At 35.6% G+C, this 21,414-nt stretch overlaps 1 protein-coding gene across 2 annotated transcripts; it reads right to left on the bottom strand.

Moving 5' to 3' along the window:
• Positions 1-1,303: 1,303 nt before the first annotated feature.
• itga6b (integrin, alpha 6b) lies at positions 1,304-21,158 on the bottom strand. Of its 2 annotated transcripts, none has more exons than XM_059554191.1 (25): positions 20,909-21,158; positions 12,601-12,728; positions 12,440-12,519; positions 11,434-11,695; positions 10,981-11,112; positions 10,130-10,343; positions 8,829-9,022; positions 8,535-8,623; positions 8,319-8,446; positions 8,079-8,168; positions 7,926-7,987; positions 7,614-7,777; positions 7,179-7,325; positions 6,307-6,422; positions 5,964-6,117; positions 5,462-5,545; positions 5,277-5,356; positions 5,089-5,166; positions 4,897-4,999; positions 4,531-4,704; positions 4,332-4,430; positions 3,942-4,052; positions 3,387-3,485; positions 3,111-3,236; positions 1,304-2,298 (listed from the first exon to the last, which is right to left on the bottom strand). In XM_059554191.1, exons 1-25 carry the CDS (start codon positions 21,079-21,081, stop codon positions 2,134-2,136), a joined length of 3,252 nt encoding a protein of 1,083 aa, XP_059410174.1. In that variant the 5' UTR covers positions 21,082-21,158; the 3' UTR covers positions 1,304-2,133. The 2 variants fall into 2 exon arrangements, with proteins under 2 accessions (XP_059410174.1, XP_059410175.1); XM_059554192.1 differs by lacking the exon at positions 1,304-2,298 and adding an exon at positions 2,902-2,967 and having other exon boundaries at positions 20,909-21,157.
• Between the last annotated feature and the right edge of the window lie 256 nt (positions 21,159-21,414).

The following is a 21,414-nucleotide window of genomic DNA, read 5'->3' as shown; positions in this document are numbered from 1 at the left end:
ACATGTTTGTAGCTAAATTGATTTGCCACAGTATGATAAAATGTTTTAAATGTAATGAAAAAGACTAAATAATTTCACTACTTATTACAGTTAAGTGCATTAATTACATTAGAATTAATTACACAATTGCATGTCAAATTTTTAAGTAAAAAGACTGAAATATTATTTTCTTGTAAAATGCATTCCAATAACATATTCACAACTTACATTTTTGAATGGATACACACACAAACATACATACATGTATATATGTGACTCTGGACCACAAAACTGGTCATAATGGTCAATCTTTGAAAGCTGAATAAATAAGCTTTCCATTTATTTATGGTTTATTAGGATTGGACAATATTTGCAAATTGAAATTTGAAAATCTGGAATCTGAGGGTGCAAAAAAAAATCTAAATCGTGTGTGTTTACTGGTATTGCCTATGTTAGGGGGATCAAATGTCCCCACGAGTACAGTAATACCACTAAATATTGGCTTCGTGGGGGCTTGCTTTTTGGTTCCCATGAGGAAATAAGCTTCTAAATCATACAGAATGAAGTGTTTTGAAATGTGAAAATACCTGTAGTTTTGTGTGAGGTGTAGGTTTAGAGTTAGACTAAAGGGATAGAAAATACAGTTTGTACAGTATAAAAAATGATTATGTCTATAGAATGCCACCATTATGAAAGGAAAACCTCTGTGTGTGTGTTGTGTAATAGCCTGTAGTGCATTTACATAAACTATAGCATATTACTTGTCTCTTATACGTTTATACACTTATAGACACAAAACGCAACATTTTCTTTTAATAGAGTCACTATTTTATGAAAAAACATTAAAAGGTTGAGTTTCTGATAAAAGCAGAATATTTCACTAGCTTGAGTTTGTATTATTGGTGACTTGGTAAAACAGAGACTGAAGGGCATTCACTAAGTCTGGATGAATGTCTCAGTATGAGTATTGGCCTGCGTCAACTGCATCGGTTTCTGTGCCTGTCTAGCACACAAGTCTGTGCCTGTTCATCAACACTACACCTGTGCCAGTCACGCCAAACAATAACCCTGCGCTCATGTCTCCAGCCTAAGTATTAGAGCCACTGTCTGCTGTGGAGCTCTATCTTGAGTTGTCTGTATACCTTCTGTTCAGGTATCTATTCTATCAGACCCATGATGCATCTCTATATTCCATCAATTAGTCTGATTATGTTGTCAACCTCTATCCATGTCTTTTGTTTCTGTCCGCAGCACCATCTCAGATTTACAGCTGACAAATCCACCAAAACAATTTGTTTAAAAAAAACTGCTCCTCTTATATCAATTTAGGTCCAGCAAATCTTTTATTTAAAAAAAAATAATAACAAATATCTAATAATCAGTTTCATCTCTTCAGTGTCAATTTTGTGTGAACTGATACATTTGTTAAGTGGCGAAAATTCAGACATCATCACTCTCCATTCAACAAGTCACTTTACAAATGAATACAGAATTAATACTTTTCGTTATTTGAGCACCTGCATTGCCAAAAGGTGCTGTTTAAAAAATTAAAATAAAAGCAACTTCACATTTATACAAAGATATTTTCAAATGACCTTCAAAACCTAAAAGAAACCTTTAGAATCTGGTCTTACAATGGATTGTGGCAGTCAACCGATAATATACCAAACTGTTCATAACAAAGTAGTTCTTAATAAAAATCAGTCCCAGTTGTAGTAGTTAAAGTACAGTAGAAAAAAAAACACCTGTGAAAATAAGATATGTACCTGACCGGTTTTAACAACTAAGGAACAGAAAAAGTCCAAAGACACAAATATTTACATTCATCCAGGTTGTTTTAGCTGGAAAACACAATTAGAAAAAATATGAACCAAGCAGTCCTGACTCACACAAGCCATTCATAAAACAAAACAAAAATTACAAATCTTTGGCCTTTGTACAGCTTAAAGCACTGCTGAGAATAAATACATTAAATGTATATACATTACTGTATGAATGAGAAGTGAACTATGATATGCAAATGGGGTGGAACGTGGAAGCAAATTTGAATATTAAACAAAACTCAAGTATGAAAAGTTCAGTGTGTGCAAAAGTAAGCATTAAAGGCCTTAAGAAGGGAGTCTTGGGTTTGATATCAATCAGATTAGCATTTAGCTATGAGTAGCTCTCATTTTCATTCCATGAAGTCATCCATTGTTTCTTCTCCGGAGGATCCATTTCCTCTTTCCCCGGCTCTTTTCCCCTCTCTTCCCTCTTTATCCGCACAGCATTATAACTGGGGACTCTCTCATCATACTTGGAACGTTTGAAAAATCCACACTGTTCAGAAAAAAAAAACAATTAGCGCAAGATAATGCTAACAATGCTAAAGACCACCTTTAGGAAAATGTGTAAAAAACAAAGATGTAGTGATGTTTGCAATGTGTGCAGCATGCCTAGCACGAGAAAAGAACCAAACATTCAATGTTTTAAAGAAGAAATAAGCAAGAATCTAGCTGTAGAAAGAACCGTACGCGCTGAAAGCGAGAGTGATGCTCTGGTAAACATCCCAAGCAGGCCAGAGAAATGCGCAAGTTCCCAAATCAAGCCACATCTAAAGGCTTAAAAGAGCTTATTCAGACATTCAGTCATACCCAGTCACACGCACCTGAAGCTGAGTCAATGCAAACATGTTTAAACCCTTTTCCAACAACTTCACGCATGATTAGTTTGCATTCCTCATAGCATTTCGCTTATGTCTGAGCAATGAAAGCCATGAAAAGTTCCACTGTAACCCCACATCTAGAAACTGACAAGCAGCACGTGCTTCAGGCTAAAGTGGGTTAGCATGGGCTAACTCTTCATGCTAGCTCTGAGCACACAGGTCAACTTGATCTGTGAGATCTTTTACCCTGAGAGAGAGGTTCTCGTTCTCTGTTTCTCTGTTTACGCATCTGAAGTCAGCCTCTCTTTTTCAGGTTCTTTGTCGCTTTTGCCGAAAAAACCACACTAAAAGGGGTAAAGGTTTGTTTTTTAAGTACTTGATGTCAAGTGAATAGTATAAAATGTTGAAAATCTGTTTTACAAATTGTAAAAACAGGCTTTGGTAGTCCTAAATGAGTCGGTTTGTGAGGTTAGTCATATCATCTTACCTTCCAAAGCAAGAAGACCAAAATGCCCAGCAAAAGAAGTCCGAGTAAAATGGCCACCAGAATGACCCACCAGGGCATACCGCCGTACTGCGCAACTTTGCGCTCTGGAAACACGGTAACGCGTACCTGTAATAGGACAAATTGTCTTTCAAATTGCATTTATCACCTCAAGATGAGATTTCAGACCTGCATTTAAAGTCAGTTTGATAGAAAAGAGAAATTGATCAAAACATGGAAGGAGAAGTACGTATGGATAAATGCCGAGAATGTCCTCACCAGTGCTGGTTCATTTTTCAGATCTATATTTGTAGCTGAGCTCTTGAAATCCAGTGACGCCTTGACAATAATATCAATGTAGTTAAATTTTTCATATTCCTGTAAGAAATAGTTAATTGATAGTTTAATAGCATATAGTGTTCATGTTATCAAAAAGAAAAACTAACCTCTTATTCTATCTGTATTGATGTTGGTTTCATATGTTGTCATTTACAAGAAAAATGTACTGCCTCATATGTAACCATCAAGAAATACAAAAAAAATATATAACATATAACATAACAAAAAATACAAATGGAGAGAACACATCTCATTTGATGATTAAAAGGTTTTTAAATATAGTTTGTAAAGTAAAAAGTTTTTCGTGAACTATTAATCCTACCACTTGACATGTTTGCCTTGACACACTACCTTTTTTTTCTTATATTAATACACAATAAGCAGTTTTGTTAAAACACAGTTTCAAGCAGTTTTATTTTTATTTAATAAAAATGTATTATTTAAAATACATTTAAAATTATGCCATTTAAAGTAAAAAAGAACTGTGTCACTCACCTCCAGGAAGGTAGAGTTCCAAAGGTAGGCTCTCAGGCTGATGACAGCATTGCTGTCCATTCCCGTTAGAGAACATATGAATGTGACGCACTGCGCCCCATCCTCACACGACTAAAAACACAAGAAGAAGCGATTAGACACAGGATGCATCTATCAGCACATACAAGGCATTCAGAAATACTTCATTTTTGTAGCCTTAAGCTCAAATGCTTTTAATTATTGTTTTGAGGGTCTGAAAACTTCTGTCAATGTGACATTTCAGGTTTATTTTATTAATTTGCTAAGTTATAACTCATTTTGGGGTATTTGGTGTAGAGTGATGTAAAAAAAAAAAAAAAAAAATTATATTTGTCTGAAAGCATTGTATTATTCATGTTTGGTTGACTTTACCAAAACTGTGTTTTTCCTCTTGTCAGTAAAAAAAGAGGTTTTTCCCTCTTTTGCAGGAGTTTCCTCAATTTCACGTTTAGTTCGTGGCACTGAAGGCTCCTAGATAACCGTAAGACAGAACAAATAATCAATTCATTTCAACATGAATGCAACATTTTAATAACAAAAATTTAGACTGTAATTAAGATATTAGAACTACCTTCAAACCGAGTTTGTTGACCTCATTTTGATTGGTGCAGCTGAAGCTGTCTAAACCAGTTGGGGTCATCTTCATGAGGTACAGCAGCCACTTGCCCTGAGAGTTATGCTTAGGCCATTGGATAATCATAGAGGCCGTGCCGAAGGATTTAAGGGGTTTGCCCAAATTTGTAACCTGTAAATTAATGTATATATATATTTTACATTTTTCAAATAAAAAGTGCCTCTAAATACCTTGACATGTAAGATAGTTTGTATGCAAAAAAAGAAATATTTTATAAACAAACCAAAGGAGGTATTGTAAATGTTCAAAATGTATGCTTTATATGCAAAATGTTATGTTTTAGTAAGGAAATCTAATAGTCACCCTGAATTCATAGTCAATTGGACTGCCGACATCAGTTGTCAACTTCATTGCGCTCTCTCCTTTAACTTCTCCAGTAAAGTAGACCTGAGATGGCTTAGCAATGCTGGAGATGGTACATGATGACAGTACATGAAGATAAAAATAAAGGACACTGATATTATAATCATCAGAAGATGAGAAATGATAACCTACCCTGAGAGGGACAACAGGAGCTGGATCTTAACAAGGGCTTTGGCTTTGAACAACGGTAACTGCGTCTGATTACTTGTCCTGCAATTAGCAAAAAGATAAATGCAAATATGAATCCATTCTAAAAACAAAAGAAAGTACAAAACTAGTTTTAATACTGTGCGTTTGGCAAGAGTTATGTTCCTACTCACGTTAGGAGTTTAAGGTCAATTTCAATTTCACTTGTATCCAAAGAAATTCCTCCAGTGTTCAGAATGATGTAAAAAGTAGTCTGAAAATGTTAGCAAAAAAAAAAAAAAATAGAGCTTTTCTATTATAATAACATAAAATATATATATATATATATTATATTGTCTAATATAGTTCAAAAACTCACCTCAGCATCTTTTTTGAATGGATTTCCAATTTCACACTCGGCTTGTGACCCATTCGGATTGGCTAAACAGCTGACTGGTTTATCCTGTAAACATTTAGGAGCACTTAAAACAGAATTCTTCATTAAAAAAAAACAAAATTGTGCTGTCAAACGATTAATCGCGATTAATCACATCCAAAGTTTTTGTTTACATAAAATATGTGTGTATACTGTGTATATTTATTATATATATATATTTATATATTATATCACATCTAAGAATAAAAATATGTAAATGTATATACATGTAAATATTAGTTAAAAAATATGCTGTATGTGTTATACATAAAATATGAATGTGTACTGTGTATATATTTGTTATGTAAACAAAGACTTTTATTTTGGATGCGATTAATCACGAATAATCATTTGACAGTACAATACAAATATTAAAGATAATGAAAATATTGAAAAAATAAATACTTTGGTCATAAGTTAGACATCTAGCAGCTGAATTACGTACCACAGATTCAGTGTGAACGGTAGAATACGAGAGGGATTTGGGGAACGAGGAAGACAGCTGCACTTCATAAGCATCTTCACCCTTGTTCTGCACCTTGATCTCCAAGGCAATGTACTTCTGATCACTAAGAGACAGGACGGGAACTCCTTTTTCCCTGGGAGGAAAACAAAGAGGTTCTTCTTCATCACACTTTATTTGGCCATTTGTTTTCGAAGGTTGTTTGCTCATTCATTTGAACACAAATGATGGCATTTTAAAAAAAGACAAGAAGGATGCTTTCCAAAATTCGGACATATAAAAGATAAACACATAATAATAAAATGATAAATAAATAAAAACTCACTCAGGTAATGGATGAAAGATGTTTCTGTTTGGTTCCTTGGAGCAGAATTTATACTGTAGTCGCAGGTCACTCGTACAGACATGATCAGTGCCACATCCTTCCTTGATAAATTCAACCTGAAAGCAAATATGAATCAGAAATTATGTGAAGCACTCGTATAGTCTATATATTTGTATTTTTCGGTCTATGTATAGGTGAACATTTATATATATATTATATTTATAGTCAAAATCTGTCAGTAGGTTAGTTTGTGTATAGGTTTATACTGTTTAAGTTCATTGTTGTAGTCTGTATTCATGTATCACTGTGGTCCTGTGAGGCACATTTCTTTCCACTGTGTGTCCACACATGTAGCAGAATGACAATAAAGCTCAACTTGAAATTGAACTTCAGAATAACATTTAATACTGAATGAGATCTAGGACAAGCACGATTCTAAGGGCCTGACAACAGAGGGGAGCGCAAGTTAACATGCTATTCAGGGGGCCCCTGCATACTTTGATAATATTTCAATTAAATTATGATAATAAATTCAATGTTTTGGGTCAACAAGAATTGTTAAAAAGAATTTAAGTATTAAGCAGGAAGCATTAGATTGAACAAAAGAAATATTATAGATCACTTTTGCACTGTTACAACATTTTTTGCTGCTGAACAAATTCACGTGCACATGTAAAAATATTTCACAATATTATTGTTTTTACTGTATGCCTGATCAAATCATTTCGGCATTAGGTGAGAATAAGAGTTTTCTTTCAAAAAACATAACAAAATCTTACCAATCCCAAACTTTTGAATGACTTGAATGTATTCTAAATAAGATCATGGCAGGTCACTGAAAATGCAACGATTGCTTAAGAAGATGATGGTACCTTGGTAAAACTGGTGGCGTCCTGGTTAGCGTCCAGGATGGGCAGCAGGTTCGGGAGATCGCTCTGTCTTTTCCTGCGTGTGGATGGGTTCAGGATCTCCACAGAGACTTCAATCGGGATACCTCTCATTTTGTCTCTTAGGGTTTCCTTTGTACATAATATACTCGTATTATTAAAAGACATTAACTTTTAACTTGTTTGCAGCATAATGCCATATCATAACTAAACTTTCAAACGTGCCCTTAATCCAGAAGTAAAAACAATCACCACTAGATGGCAATACTTCCTTTTTACTGCATCAAGGCAAAGCCATTCCTCACAACCTATCCATGTTGATTTATTGTAACAGTTCACCTCTGTAAGGTTATTCTGAAGTCCTCAATCTAAAGTTGTTAGTCAGTAGTAGTTTTCCTGTCTGAATGGGATCTGCTGTACCTGCAGTCTGAGGCCTCTGTTAACGCAGCTCTCTGCGCCCTGCCCCTTGAGCTCTACTTCTCCTGTGCTTTCATACTCATTGGCTGAGCGCGGGTTGAATATGACTCTAGAAGGAAGATTAAGTTTCTTCCTTTCAGATTCAACCTTCATAGTGTATTTCACCCCTAAAGAAGAGAAAAAAGACACGGTCAAACGAAGCAATAATAAAATGTAGCCATTTGTTTACAGTGATGATAAGATTCTGCACAAGAGAGATGAACAATTACTGAGTAGTAATTTACCTGTGAAGGTGAACTAGAAACATGTACTTACTCAGAGTAGGATTGTAGGTTATGGGTTTGACTGAAAATTTGAAGCAGGCTTTAACATCAAGGCTAAAAGACAATAAAACCTTGCTTTTAGATGGGGGTTACTGGCTATTTGCGAATATAATAAGGTTTGCTTTTTTTATTATAGTTTTCTCACCATACAGCATCTCCACAGTTTTTCTGAGTGAGGTCTAGCTCTTTTGGAGTGGTGGTGACAGTCTTTTCAATGCTGATAACTGACCGTGCCCTATAGTGTAAGACCCAGAATTGATAATAAATAAATGATAATAAAATTGATGAGATATGAAAATGCATGTTAGTAGAAATGAAATGAAATGAAATTGTTTATTAAAAATCCTTAAAAATCATTACAGGTTGTCTATCCGTATGATCATACCTGTACACAAACACTGAATCAGAGAGAGAGCCGATAGCCAGATCAGGGTAATTATTTCTGTCTAAATCCATGTTCCCAGCAAGAGAGTATCCAAAGAGTTTCACATTGTGATCTTGTCCTCCAAGAACCTGAAATTATAGAATTTATTATTGAAAAATCAATGAGTGAATACTGAAGGAAAACTGCAAGTAAAGAAAAGTGAATATATGACTATACCTGAGCTTTTTTAAGACCTTTAGGTGAACCATGGAAGATGTATACGTTTCCAGCTCCCTTACTGTCATATGGTGCACCAACTGCAACATCTGAAAAACAGCAGTTACATAACATTAGTAACATATTTCATCCAATTATTATTGTGGTTATCACCATTAACATAGAATTGTTTTAATGTTAATTGATGTATAATACACCATCTTTTCATCTCTATATATCTTAACTTGAACCTGTTGGTTCTGGATGTTTTGCATTAGCTGTATTCATAGAGGAGACTTTATACTAAACACATACCATGATAACCATCCAGATTCACATCTCCCATGTTTTCCACAGCCAAACCAAACATGGAATAAGCAGCTCCCTCAATTCTCTTGGGGATGATCTTGTCCCAAGCCCCTTCCTCGTTAAGATAAACATAGATGGCCCCACCGATATCACCGTCCTTGATAAAGTACTGAGGTGCTCCGACTACAATGTCCTGCCACCTGTTTTAATAATCAGTGCAGAATAATTATACATCTAGTGTTGCGATTAATAAATAAACCCTAAACTATTAAAGTTAATATATATATATATATATATATATATATACACAGTACAGACCAAAAGTTTGGACACACCTTCTCATTCAAAGAGTTTTCTTTATTTTCATGACTATGAAAATTGGAGTCACACTGAAGGCATCAAGGGCTATTTGACCAAGAAGGAGAGTGATGGGGTGCTGCGCCAGATGACCTGGCCTCCACAGTCACCAGACCTGAACCCAATCGAGATGGTTTAGGGTTGAGCTGGACCGCAGACAGAAGGCAAAAGGGCCAACAAGTGCTAAGCATCTCTCGGGGAACTCCTTCAAGACTGTTGGAAGACCATTTCAGGTGACTTCCTCTTGAAGCTCATCAAGAGAATGCCAAGAGTGTGCAAAGCAGTAATCAAAGCAAAAGGTGGCTACTTTGAAGAACCTAGAATATGACATATTTTCAGTTGTTTCACACTTTTTTGTTATGTATATAATTCCATATATAATTCCACATGTGTTAATTCATAGTTTTGATGCCTTCAGTGTGAATCTACAATTTTCATAGTCATGAAAATAAAGAAAACTCTTTGAATGAGAAGGTGTGTCCAAACTTTTGGTCTGTACTGTATATATATATATATATATATATATATATATATATATATATATATATATATATAAAAATTGAAATAAAGCTGGAATAATACAATAAAAAAATAAAATAACACAAACAATAGAATAGTAAAATAAAATAAAATAAACCTTAGATAAAAAACTTAAAATTTTGCTAAATAGACATATTAAAAATCAATTTAAAAATTATAATAACAACAGAAATTCTATACTAAAGTAACACTGATCTACAACTAATAAAACACATGCAAAACATAACTTAATGATAATATAATATAATATAATATAATATAATATAATATAATATAACATAATATAATATAATATAATATAATATAATATAATATAATATAATATAATATAATATAATATAATATAATATAATATAATATAATATAATATAATATAATATAATATAATATGCTGTTTTATTTAATCTTACCCATCACCATTAATGTCAAGCACTGCAAGATCATAACCAAAGGAAGAGGCAAGTCCGGCACCCTCCAGGATGTATTCAGCTGTCAACATGGATGATTTAACGTCGTCTTTCTTTAACAGCACAACTGCCCCACTGTGATTGGCTCTTGGAGCCCCAGCAACTATAGTCAACTGACCTCTCTTGGTCAGCATTTTTCCAGAGTCCAGAGAGAAACCTGCGACAGATCCAACCAATTACAGCATTTGATAAAGATTAGTTAACCAAAAGAATATTGCAAACCATTCAGCGATGATGGAACATGCAGTGATAAAACCTATGAACAACGTCAACGCCAACATGCATGATTCCCACTGACTTGGACACTCACGGTATGTTATATTTTTGCTCATGCAATGTGGATGTCAACACAAAGACAGCTTTGAAACATTCACGTGTGTTCACAAAAAAGGACACAATGTAAAGACCAGAATGATGAGAGGTTGAACGCAATTAATTGATCGAGCTGGCGTCCAGCAAATCTCACAAACCTAAATAGCTATTGGAGGCCACATCGTAAAGGTTCTCCTTGGCCACTTGAAGGGGAGGTGACTGATACACAAGCTGATCAGAGTGGCTAAAGGATATGCTAGTCATGAACAGCACACCTACATTTACACAAACAAGACTTGCACCAAATAAAGCACAAACAACCAAGCAGACCTAAAATGGAGTAGAACCAAACAAAGGGTAAGAAATGCAATCTATATCTATGCCTTGCATCCTAACTGTGCTAGAAATGTATCACACATGATAGATAGCAAGGATCGAGTGATATGGATGATGAATGGAATGGCATGTGATGATGGACTCACCTAAATAACTGTTAGCAGGGACAGGCACCAGGTCTGCATCAAGTCGCCCCTCGTCTCCAACTTCATATGGGCCGTCATCAAAGATATTTTTGTCCCACAGAGAGCTGTTCTTCTGCTCCATCCGCACCAATCCTGACATCCACCCAGCGGAGGAGCGAGTGAAAAGGAAAGGAAAAGGGTGAAGGGTTGAGGATGAAAAAAATGAATGAGTGAAGAGATGAAGCAGGGATGTCAGAAAAGAAGTTTAAAAAGGGGGGATAAAATACAATATGTCAGATGCAATGAACCAACCAAGAAAATGAGCATGTTGTGAAGGTGGGGAATTATGGGTCTTGTTTGACAGTGGCCATTGCTTGACCTTCCCATAACAACTGGGTTTTCACCTAACATCAAATATTATACTTTAACACAAACATACATCCAAGCACTTTAATCCAACTTGTCCTCCAATACCTTTCCAGTTGTAAGCACCCGGTGCTCCAAACACCAGATAGTGGTAGTCCTTTGTGAATGTGGCAGAGAGCCCCTGCTGGCATGATCCAAAGCGCTCGTGTCCTCTGTTTCTCCCGTTACAGAACATCCATTCCCCTCCATCTTCTAATGAGGCATCACTAATCGTTAGGTCCTCACTTAGTACGTAGCAACGACCCGTAATGTCACGCAGCTCCTGCTTTGAACCCACAAACATGCGTCGCTGGTAGCGATGTGCACAGACCTGGGAGAGAGACAGCGGGAGTTCAGTTTAAATCAGTGAAATAAACAGCATAAAACTGTAATGCATAAATAAATAAACTAAAGAAATAATCATAGTACATAATAAAAAATAATTATAAATAAAAACTTTTTTGCACTGGTACACCCTTACATACTCCTCAAAATAATAACAACAACAACAAAAAAAACATTTGGGGTTGGTTAAGAGGGGTTGCAACTCTTTCTTTACCAAGGCTGCATTTATTTGATCAAAAATAGAGTAAAAATATTGTGAAACATCATTACAGTCTAAAATAACATAATTATACTGTAATATAATAATTCTCAAATGTATTTAAGTTTACTACGTAAATATCGAAAGAACATCATCTAGTATTAAAAAAATAGCTCAATACAGTCTAAAATAACATTATTCTACTGTAATATAATCCTTTTAAAATGCATTTAAGTTGACTAAATAGCGAAAGAACATCATTTATTTTAAATAAAAAAGCTTCTGTAACTTTTGATCAATCGTATGTATGTACATATACCTGTATATATTTTTGAAATACATACATGTAGCCTATGTGTGCGTATTTATATATACATATAAATATACACAGTAAACGCACATATATTATGTAAACACAGACTTTTATTTTGGATGCGATTAATCACGATTAATCGATTTGACAGCACTATTCTTCGTCATTTAGATGAAATAGTGTATAATTTTAATATTCACACACTCTCTCTCTCTTACCAATATCTTTCCTCCAGGTCCCTGGCTCTGTACAGTAACTCCCATCCACTGGTTTTGCTTATTTTCACTGTCCAGGTTTTCTACATGAACAATAAAAATGCTCACTTAACATATGCAGTTACTCCTTATAATGTGCTTTGCTTTCATTTGTTTGAGTTTACCTTCATTGTCAAACATCACTCGTTCGCATGACTGACTGGGAGAATCGATGTCACAGTTGTACATGCCTCCAGTGATTTTAGACTTCTGCCCGGACAATGCTTTAGCTTTTGGTGCACCAACAAGCAACCTGTAAACCAACAGAAATTGTATTAATAGATTTGCAATATACTGAATTTCATGTTACAAATCTGCTATGTGCTTTGACTCCCCCTCTTATGCCAATGCAGCTCCAAATAACAAAAAAGCATCATGTGTAAATGGAGTTTTAAGTGAGAAAAAATTGCATTTTTGAGAAACATGGTCAACAATGGGGTCAGGATGGTGGTCATAATAGTTCAAAAAATAGCAAATCTCTTAACACTGATTTAGTCATCAGTTGCACACACAACAAACCACTTAAAGGTGACTTAAGAATGTTTGGAGCAATATTTCAAACTCTACAGCATATATGGATATTTGTTCATTACATACATACAACTTAAGCACCTCTAGTGTTTCATTATTATCTTCTATTTCTCCCCACATTGGTCTTCAATAGGATCTTCAGTGGAAACAATGCAGATTCAACAGCCCACACAGTAAATGAGCCATTGTCTGGACACATTACTTGGACACTGTGTTTTAGAGAGTGGAGGAAATTCTTCTCTACACTCTTTCTATTCTTTCAACTGAAACACTCCCCATTGAATATCTTTTCTCTTCTGCATAAAGGAAATTTAGTCCACAGAACACCTAGGATATTCACCACAAAAGGCTGCATCTCTGGTTTCACTTCATTTATGCCAGTGAAAGCCTCTTTTCTCTTCTTTGGGTTGACTGGTTCAGCGATAACATTCAACCCAACACTTCACAGATTTTAGCTACACAAGCTCTCTTTGTGGGCATAGACAAAAAGGGTCTGACTGAAGAAAAGCCTACATTTCCCACAATACCCTCCCCAAAAAGTTGAAGGAAGAGTAAAAGCACCTGGCAATGTCCTAGAACTCTTTAGATACAGCATACAGCAGCTTGACATGGGACTTTATAATTTACTTTTCACCTTATCTACCCCTTAAAAGGTCCATATTCATGCATTAGCGTAGTAATATGTATTCCTGTGGCTCAGTGGTAGAGCATTGCGTTAGCAGCGCAAAAGGTTGTGGGTTCAATTACCAGGGAACACAGATACTGGTTAAAAAAACAAAACAAATAAAACAATATATAGCCTGAATGCACTGTAAGTTGCTTTGGATAAAAGCATCTGTTAATTTTAATGCGGCCTTAAAACTATAATTTTTGCACATTTTCTTCTAAGAGAGCACAAGCCTCTTACTTTTGTTTAGCATGTTAATACTGAAAGACCTGGGACATACGAGGACGATGACAAAAATTGGATTTCCAATTTCAGTGTCATCTGGGAAGTGCAGTTCAAGTGTGGTCCATTTCAAATGTGTGAAACTATTCAGTCATTATAACCTTTATTACTTAAGCATTCAGATGACCAAAGATGTCAAAGATTTTTGTTGTTTTTGGATAACTCAATAAAGGTCTAAGCTGAATATGTGTTTGTTTATCCCTGGGCCTAAAATATAGTGCAGAATTCTGGGTGAGGCATTTAGCGGTAGGAATTCCCTTCATTTCATGCTTTAATCTACAGATAATTTCAAAAATCCTTCTGTGAGTGAACAACCATATAAACCAAGATGTCTGGATCACAAAAAAAGAGAGAATAGCTTTAGAGTCACATTTTCCAAACAGAGAAAGCACAGTTTTTCTGAAAGAACAATAAAAGATATTACTGACAAACATATTTATAAGAATATCTTCATCCACACAGTCACAGCAATTCATAACTGTTTTATGTTTTGCAAACTTCAACTTTGTATTTGAAATTCAATCTCTTATATACATTTTAATACGGTCTTCTTACGCCTGAGAAAATAATTACATTTTCTCATGGTCAGGTTGATTTATAATCTGGAGCCACAATATTTCCAATAATGAATGCAGACAAGACCCCTTCATTTTATTAAAAGCTTTGTTATTGGCCCAGCATCTCTTATGTTAACACATTTCAGGAAATTGCAATAATCTGGATCACAATCAGCTGCTGAACAGCATCATTCCATTCTGACAACCCCATAACTGATTTATGGGTAATGTAATGTGCCTCCATTAATCACTCCCCAGAAAGATGTAATGAATAGCACAACAAGGATACGCCTCACTACCACTATTGAGATGGTTTGCTCCATTACAGGACTAACAAGCCCAAATTCCAAGAAGAAGAAAAAGATTACATTAGGAACAAACATTGCATATTTTTGTTACAAATCTTTGGTAACTTTAAAAAAATCTACACAACAGCAGAGAGGAGAAGATGAAAGATTCAGAAAGTGAGAGGGATTAAGTGATAGAAGGAAAGAAGGAGAGAGGTGGAGATGGAGGTGGTAAGAACTGAGAGGACAAGTAGGCCTACTCTAGCTTTTCTCTAGAGTCCTGAGGCCAGAGTCTGACACTGGCATTCAATTATGCACAGAGTGATGCAGACACAGAGAAATATGTCTCATCTATTAAAAATGTCAGGCTCTCAACATACTCAGTAAGAAGCAATTAAATAATTACTCATTCTAGTGAGTGAATGGTCTTGACTTCTAAAGCATTTCATATAGGAAAGCAGAAATTGAAAACCGTTACTCTGATCTTGTAAAGTATTCCCAAGATGTTTTACTCTTGCACTAGCCACTCATGTGTTGAGATGTTTGACCAAATTGATTATTTCAAACTGCCGTAGAAACAATTATTTCTGAAACTTAGAGAAAGATAATCTTGTAGCTAACTGTGATATTTCCAATATGGCATGGACACTGTGTCTTTAATTCAAAACTTTTTAAGTCACACTTGTTTATACCCTTATGAAAAAGAAGTTTATTCAAGTGTGCTATTAGTATACTTCTTTTAAACTAAAATAGGAAAGTATGCTTTAAGTTTAATTTTTATTTACTTCTCAGAAGTATGTACTCATTAATATACTTGAAATGACATTTAAGTATACTTGACTTATACATACAAAAATTCTAAATCTATTTGAGCTACACTCCTAGAATCCGTGTTTTCATTATTATACGGTAGAGGGCGCTAGTACACACTAGTATCTTATGCACAGAATTTCCAAAATAACACTAGTAAAGAAGAAAAAACAGATACGAACACATGTAACACGGTCATCTGATATGAAACAGCATCAAAACTGTAACGTTATGGAATAAAATAACGGATGAAGAGGAACTGTAATAATTACAGTCAAGCTTTGGGGTGTTGATCGACTCCATCTACAGTTTGATTATCATTCTTAATCCAATTCAAAATGTTATTTCTTTATTTTTTATGAAACACATTAAAGTGTTTAAATAATTAATGCATGAAGCTATGATAAATTGTTTTTGTTTACAAGCAGATACTCTGTTCTTTCTTTGGAGGTTTTGTATGTTCAGATATTCATGTATAAAACCTTAATAAGGACATAGTAGTATACTTAAAGTATGATGTAAAGTTCACTTATGAGTATACTTGCAGTATAAAATTACTAGACTAGTAGTTTACTGAGACTATACTTCAAAGTGTACAAAGTATTTAATTAGTAAACTATCAGTATACCTATAAGTTCACTTTTAGTATGATTGCAGTACAATCTACAAACATAGAGGTAAACTAGTTGTGTAGTCAAAGTTTGCTACTGTTATAATATCTAGTATACTTTTATATACTGGAAAGTGGGCCAATTTAGTCACAAGGAGTATTGAAACAGTACACTTAAAAGTATACTACTAGAACACTGATATTTGTATAATTGCTACATAAAGTATACTTAAAAATATACTTGAACTTTACTTAAGTATACTTAGTAAAATAAACTTTTTCGTAAGGGCACCGATATGGCTAAAAGCATGCTATTATTTGAAAAGCAGTAAATCGTGGTTATATTTTAGTAGGCCAAACCATTTTTTAAACACGCTCTCTTAATTTTGCATGGAATGCAAGGCATTGATGTTTTGAGGAATCTACAGAGGAGGCTGTTGCTATAGTGCAAGAGTTGGGCCTGCTGAGGAGGTTTGGAGTGTCATGGTTCACATTACGATCTGACAGGAGCTGAAATACGGCTCCAGATGTGCTTCAAAGATTTCAAAGACTCCAGGCTTAAAGATACAGATTACAAACTAATATTACCTGAACTACTATGAGAACAAGACTTTTCTCTAACTCCCTTTAGGCAATGATACATTCAGCTACAGGTCTAGGGGTCAGGATTCACAAATTATGTGTTGAATAGAGCCAAGTTCATCGCTAACATTCAAAGGGCCTAGTTTTGATCTTTCATTATGGCTCAGTAGGATATACTACTCAAGACCTTATCACAGGGTCTAAACTGGAGGCTACAGTGCACATGCATGAAGTCCATCAAATATGGTAAACAAAACCTCAAATACTTGCTTGATATACAAGAACCAATGGAGTTTGTTCCGGTGCATCAAGCAATTACTATAATGCTGCCATTGACCATATTTAATGTGCATTGTTCAGATATGTATTTGTAAATCTTGGTAAATTCAATCTGATCCTCAAATGAAACAATCAAGCTGTTTGACATAAGGATATGACTACTGATGAATGATGAATTTTCATTTTTCAGGGGCACTATCACTGTAAAGGTGATAAAAAAAACAATAAAAAACAATGTATCTACTCAAACTAAATTTCTTAATCTATGGGCTTTTTGCCATTATTATATTTGAGATTTAAGAAATGAGAAAGTAGAGAGACTATGGGATTGGGAAATGACAATGGTTTAATAATACTTTAGACTGGCCAATGCAATAGAAAGTAACAAATGAAATAAAGAACAATACCTGCCTGATCTTACTGATAAATTCAGCCCAATCTTTATGTCTATGCCCTCACAGGAAGCTAAGAGAATCACAGGAAGGAAGCAGTAGTCCATTTCCATGCAGACTGGACCCACTGCACTCTGGAATATGGGCCAAATGTGTTAAAGTATGATAATTATTGTTCAAGCACGTGTTGAGGAAACACTAAGAAACCTTCAAAATATATCATTATCACACTGCAAAGATAACTGAGAAAGTTGGAAAACACAGACACCCCTACCCCCACAGACACTCAGATTCTGTTTGCACCAGGTCGTGCAACTCAAAAATGTCTCCAGTGACCACTTGTGATCAGATTTCAAAAGGAGGGTCTCAGATTTCAACAATACATGATTTTGTGACTAGACACTATCATGATTGTTACTGCAGGTGAATAAAATGCAAACAAAGTAAAAAAATAAATAATAAGACAAACAATCTAAAATTTCAACTCAACATTACAGGTTGATTGCTCACTGTCATGCATTACATGCACTCAGGTTACTGCATTTTTTTTTGAAGCCTTCTGCATGTATATGTATGGGCTTGTCAGAATGTTTCATTTGGATGTTTATTTACTTTAATTTCTGCAGAGTTGTTTAAAACCTTTACCACAGTGGTTCATTGACAGCTGACTAGATGGTGCTTAGCTCTTGCTCAGAACTCATTTCACTATTTACTAAATCTTTTAAAACAAAAAGAAAAGAAAGTGCTGCAGCGTACTTATGAAACAACTGCCATAATGAAAGCACCATCAGCCCAGACTGCTTCAGTGAAGTACTGGTAAGTCAAAACCAATCAAATACTGGTGCCAAGATGAGGGCTCAGGTTCATTGAGTGCTTAGATCTTAAAATACTTTCTGCCAAGTTCTGCCTCCTGAGTTAAAGTATGGGCACACTTGCTGAATAGTGTGTCCCATTATTCTTACAGGTATTGTGTTACAATAGGATCATCTTACAAAGAGTAAAACAGAATAAATGAGACTCCAGGGTACTGACAATACCTCCCTATGTTATGCTGACCACAATTACATGTTAATATTCCATACCACTGACTGAGACATTAGGACAAAATGCACTGATAATTAATACTTATATAATAGATATGAAAAACAGTATAACACACTTGACATCAAGGTGTCTTACTCTATTTCTGCATTTGTGTCCACTAACAAAGGAGCCATTGTCTGTTTGTATCTGTGTATGTTTGAGCCTGTGTTCCAAGTCCCCTTTAATTAGCAGCATTGTGCAGTTTAGTAGTGAGCACACACAGAATAAGAGTGGAATCACTTTTCAGGTTTTATGCTCTTCATTTCCAACTTGTGTTTGACTGTCCCAAGAGAAATGTTAAGGTGCCAGACAAACACACACACTGCCTACATTACCAAATAGTGGCTCCATCCTGCCAGCTATGACAAGCCAAGGAATTCTACATCAATGCTACACTCCACCCAACACACACACCCTGCCCTGCCTTGGCCTGCAGTAACGTGAATCACCTCCACACATACACACACCTGCAGGGCATGTGTTACTGACTAGAACATTTGTTGTGTTCCAACACAGCCAGCCAGTGTTGCCAAGCCCATCAGATACACACTGAGGATATGAGTCAGAGCACACACACACACACACACACACTCAAATATGACTTTCATACACTGGGTGTGGTTTACAATATTTGAAATACATCATAAATCCATACAAATAAGATGCTGCTATATGATTGCACAATACAAAGGTTGCAAAACGAGGGTGATATAAGGTTTGCTACAAAGCAACAGTTTATCTTCCTTAAATTGTTATTCTGATAACCAAAGGTATGTTGTTTGAATTTTACTGGACATATAACCAGGGGATGTTCTCGTAATCTTCGTGTTCCCTCTTTTTCCTGCTTTCTGTGGTCTTGTTTATGTAGTATTCTTGCTTACTCATTAAACTTGGCTTTGTGCTAATTCGAGTATTGTAGGCTCTTGTATGATCAACAGCATGTGGTGTTCTACATTTGTTGCTTTGTATAAAAGAATGTGCTAAATAACTAAACGCAAATGTAAATTTAACACATCAAAACTGTTGTATAACTGGTAAACTCACTCTCTGCAGGACAAACATGAGGTCAGTCCTGGCAGCCTCTCTCCTGTGCTGCCAGGGTTGATGGCAGTAGAGAGGTTCAGGAATGAGTTACAGGCTTCTGCACACATTCTTTCGCTTGCGTGTTAGACTTGAAACTTACAATGCATGTCTGATGCTGCCAAGGCAACACGGGTGTGTTTTTTAGTGAACCACCAAAACAATATCAAATTGTCATTACTGGGAAAACCATAAAATATGTTCTAGAAAAACTAAAGTTTGCAACTCTCAAATAACTTCAAGTACTAAGGATCCCACCTACACTCTAATCCTTGAAGTGCTTGAGGTCAAAGAGGTTTAAAATTAAAGGATGAAGAAGACCAGACATCTCCAGAGCGTCATCACTCTCCCTACTGTTCCAAATCCGTATAACATTACCTTTCCCATTTTCCATTAGTGTCAACCTTCAAAAACACATAAAGATGACCAGACTTTAAAAGTGGCTACACAACTATTTTGTGCTATATTCCATGTAATACAGCTTTGTTTAGGAAATAAACTTAAAAATAATATCTTTATTTGCTATTATTTTTCACCATATTATAGCAAATTCCGAAAAAACAAATTGGTTCGAATCATTCAGACCCCGAACTAGATCTACAGGCTCTGTTATAACATCCGACTCATGTGAATCATTAATTATTCACGAGTCGGACATTGCTACTCCTCGTGAACGAGTTGAGGGTGTTTACATAATGACTGTACTGCTTGGAATATAGCGCGCGATATAGTTCACAGTTTTGCGAGTATATTTTGTGAATGCTGAAGCTATGAATTTATCATTATTATTATAATTTGATATCTTTAGTAGACATTGTAATTGCATGGAAAAGTCATTCTTTGAAAATTCTTCTTTTGTTTTCTGCAGAAAGATAAGATATGGGTTTAAAACGACATGAGGCCGAGTAGCTAAATGATGACAGAGTTTTCATTTTTGGATGAACTTACATAATTGTTTGGGTCACATTATCTAATGCACTTTGAAATGAAGTCCAATGCATGGGAGCGCATATGTCTTGAGGCTTAAGGTCAGGTGTGGATTTCCTATGTGAACAGCATAAATATGTACATAGGTGTATACTGCCAAAAAGAAAACACAGCTACATATTATTAAATGTAGTTTGTAGCCTGTTACAAATATATTCTACAATCAGTGTGTTCAAAAACCAAAAATGCTCTACGACCAGATTCAACCAGTTGTAGCCTATGTGGAATGAACTCAACACGAAAGCCACGATACTTGGACTCCAAAGAGGATCAAATAAATGCTTACATTCTTTTATCAGCTGGTCTGAGTTGTCGGTGCATGGCAAGGGAGAAACCGAACAAGCTGTTGGCATCTCCCGTTTTCCTGATAACATTGTCTGTGTCCAGGTTGAAGGCAGAGATCAGAGTCCATCCCAACAAACTGAGAAGCGCTAAAGTTAAAGTCCTGTGAGATCCCATAGCGATGTTGGGTTGAGTTCGTGTCGGGTTCTTGCTTGAGAGATGAGACTGCAGCCCGCTTCTGCTGGGATTGTGGATGTCTATAAAGGAGAAATCTGTCTTCCGTCCCTCCTCTCCTCCTCCTCCTCCTCCTCCTCCACCCGTCCCCACCCTCAGCCGTGCCCCTACCTGCTAATGCAGCTCCGGGCTTCAGTTTCCCTCGTTATTCTGCTTTCTTGTAGTTTTCCGAGCGTATTTTAACGTCGTAGGCCTATAGAGGGTTTTTTTTCTCATTAATTAATCACACAACTCATGATAAGCTGACCAGTTGGGTTGTGGATGAAACTGTATTTA

The sequence above is a fragment of the Carassius carassius genome, chromosome 7, assembly GCF_963082965.1.
Source record: "Carassius carassius chromosome 7, fCarCar2.1, whole genome shotgun sequence".
Taxonomy (NCBI): Eukaryota; Metazoa; Chordata; class Actinopteri; order Cypriniformes; family Cyprinidae; genus Carassius; species Carassius carassius.
This window is presented reverse-complemented; position numbering and strand designations above follow the sequence as displayed.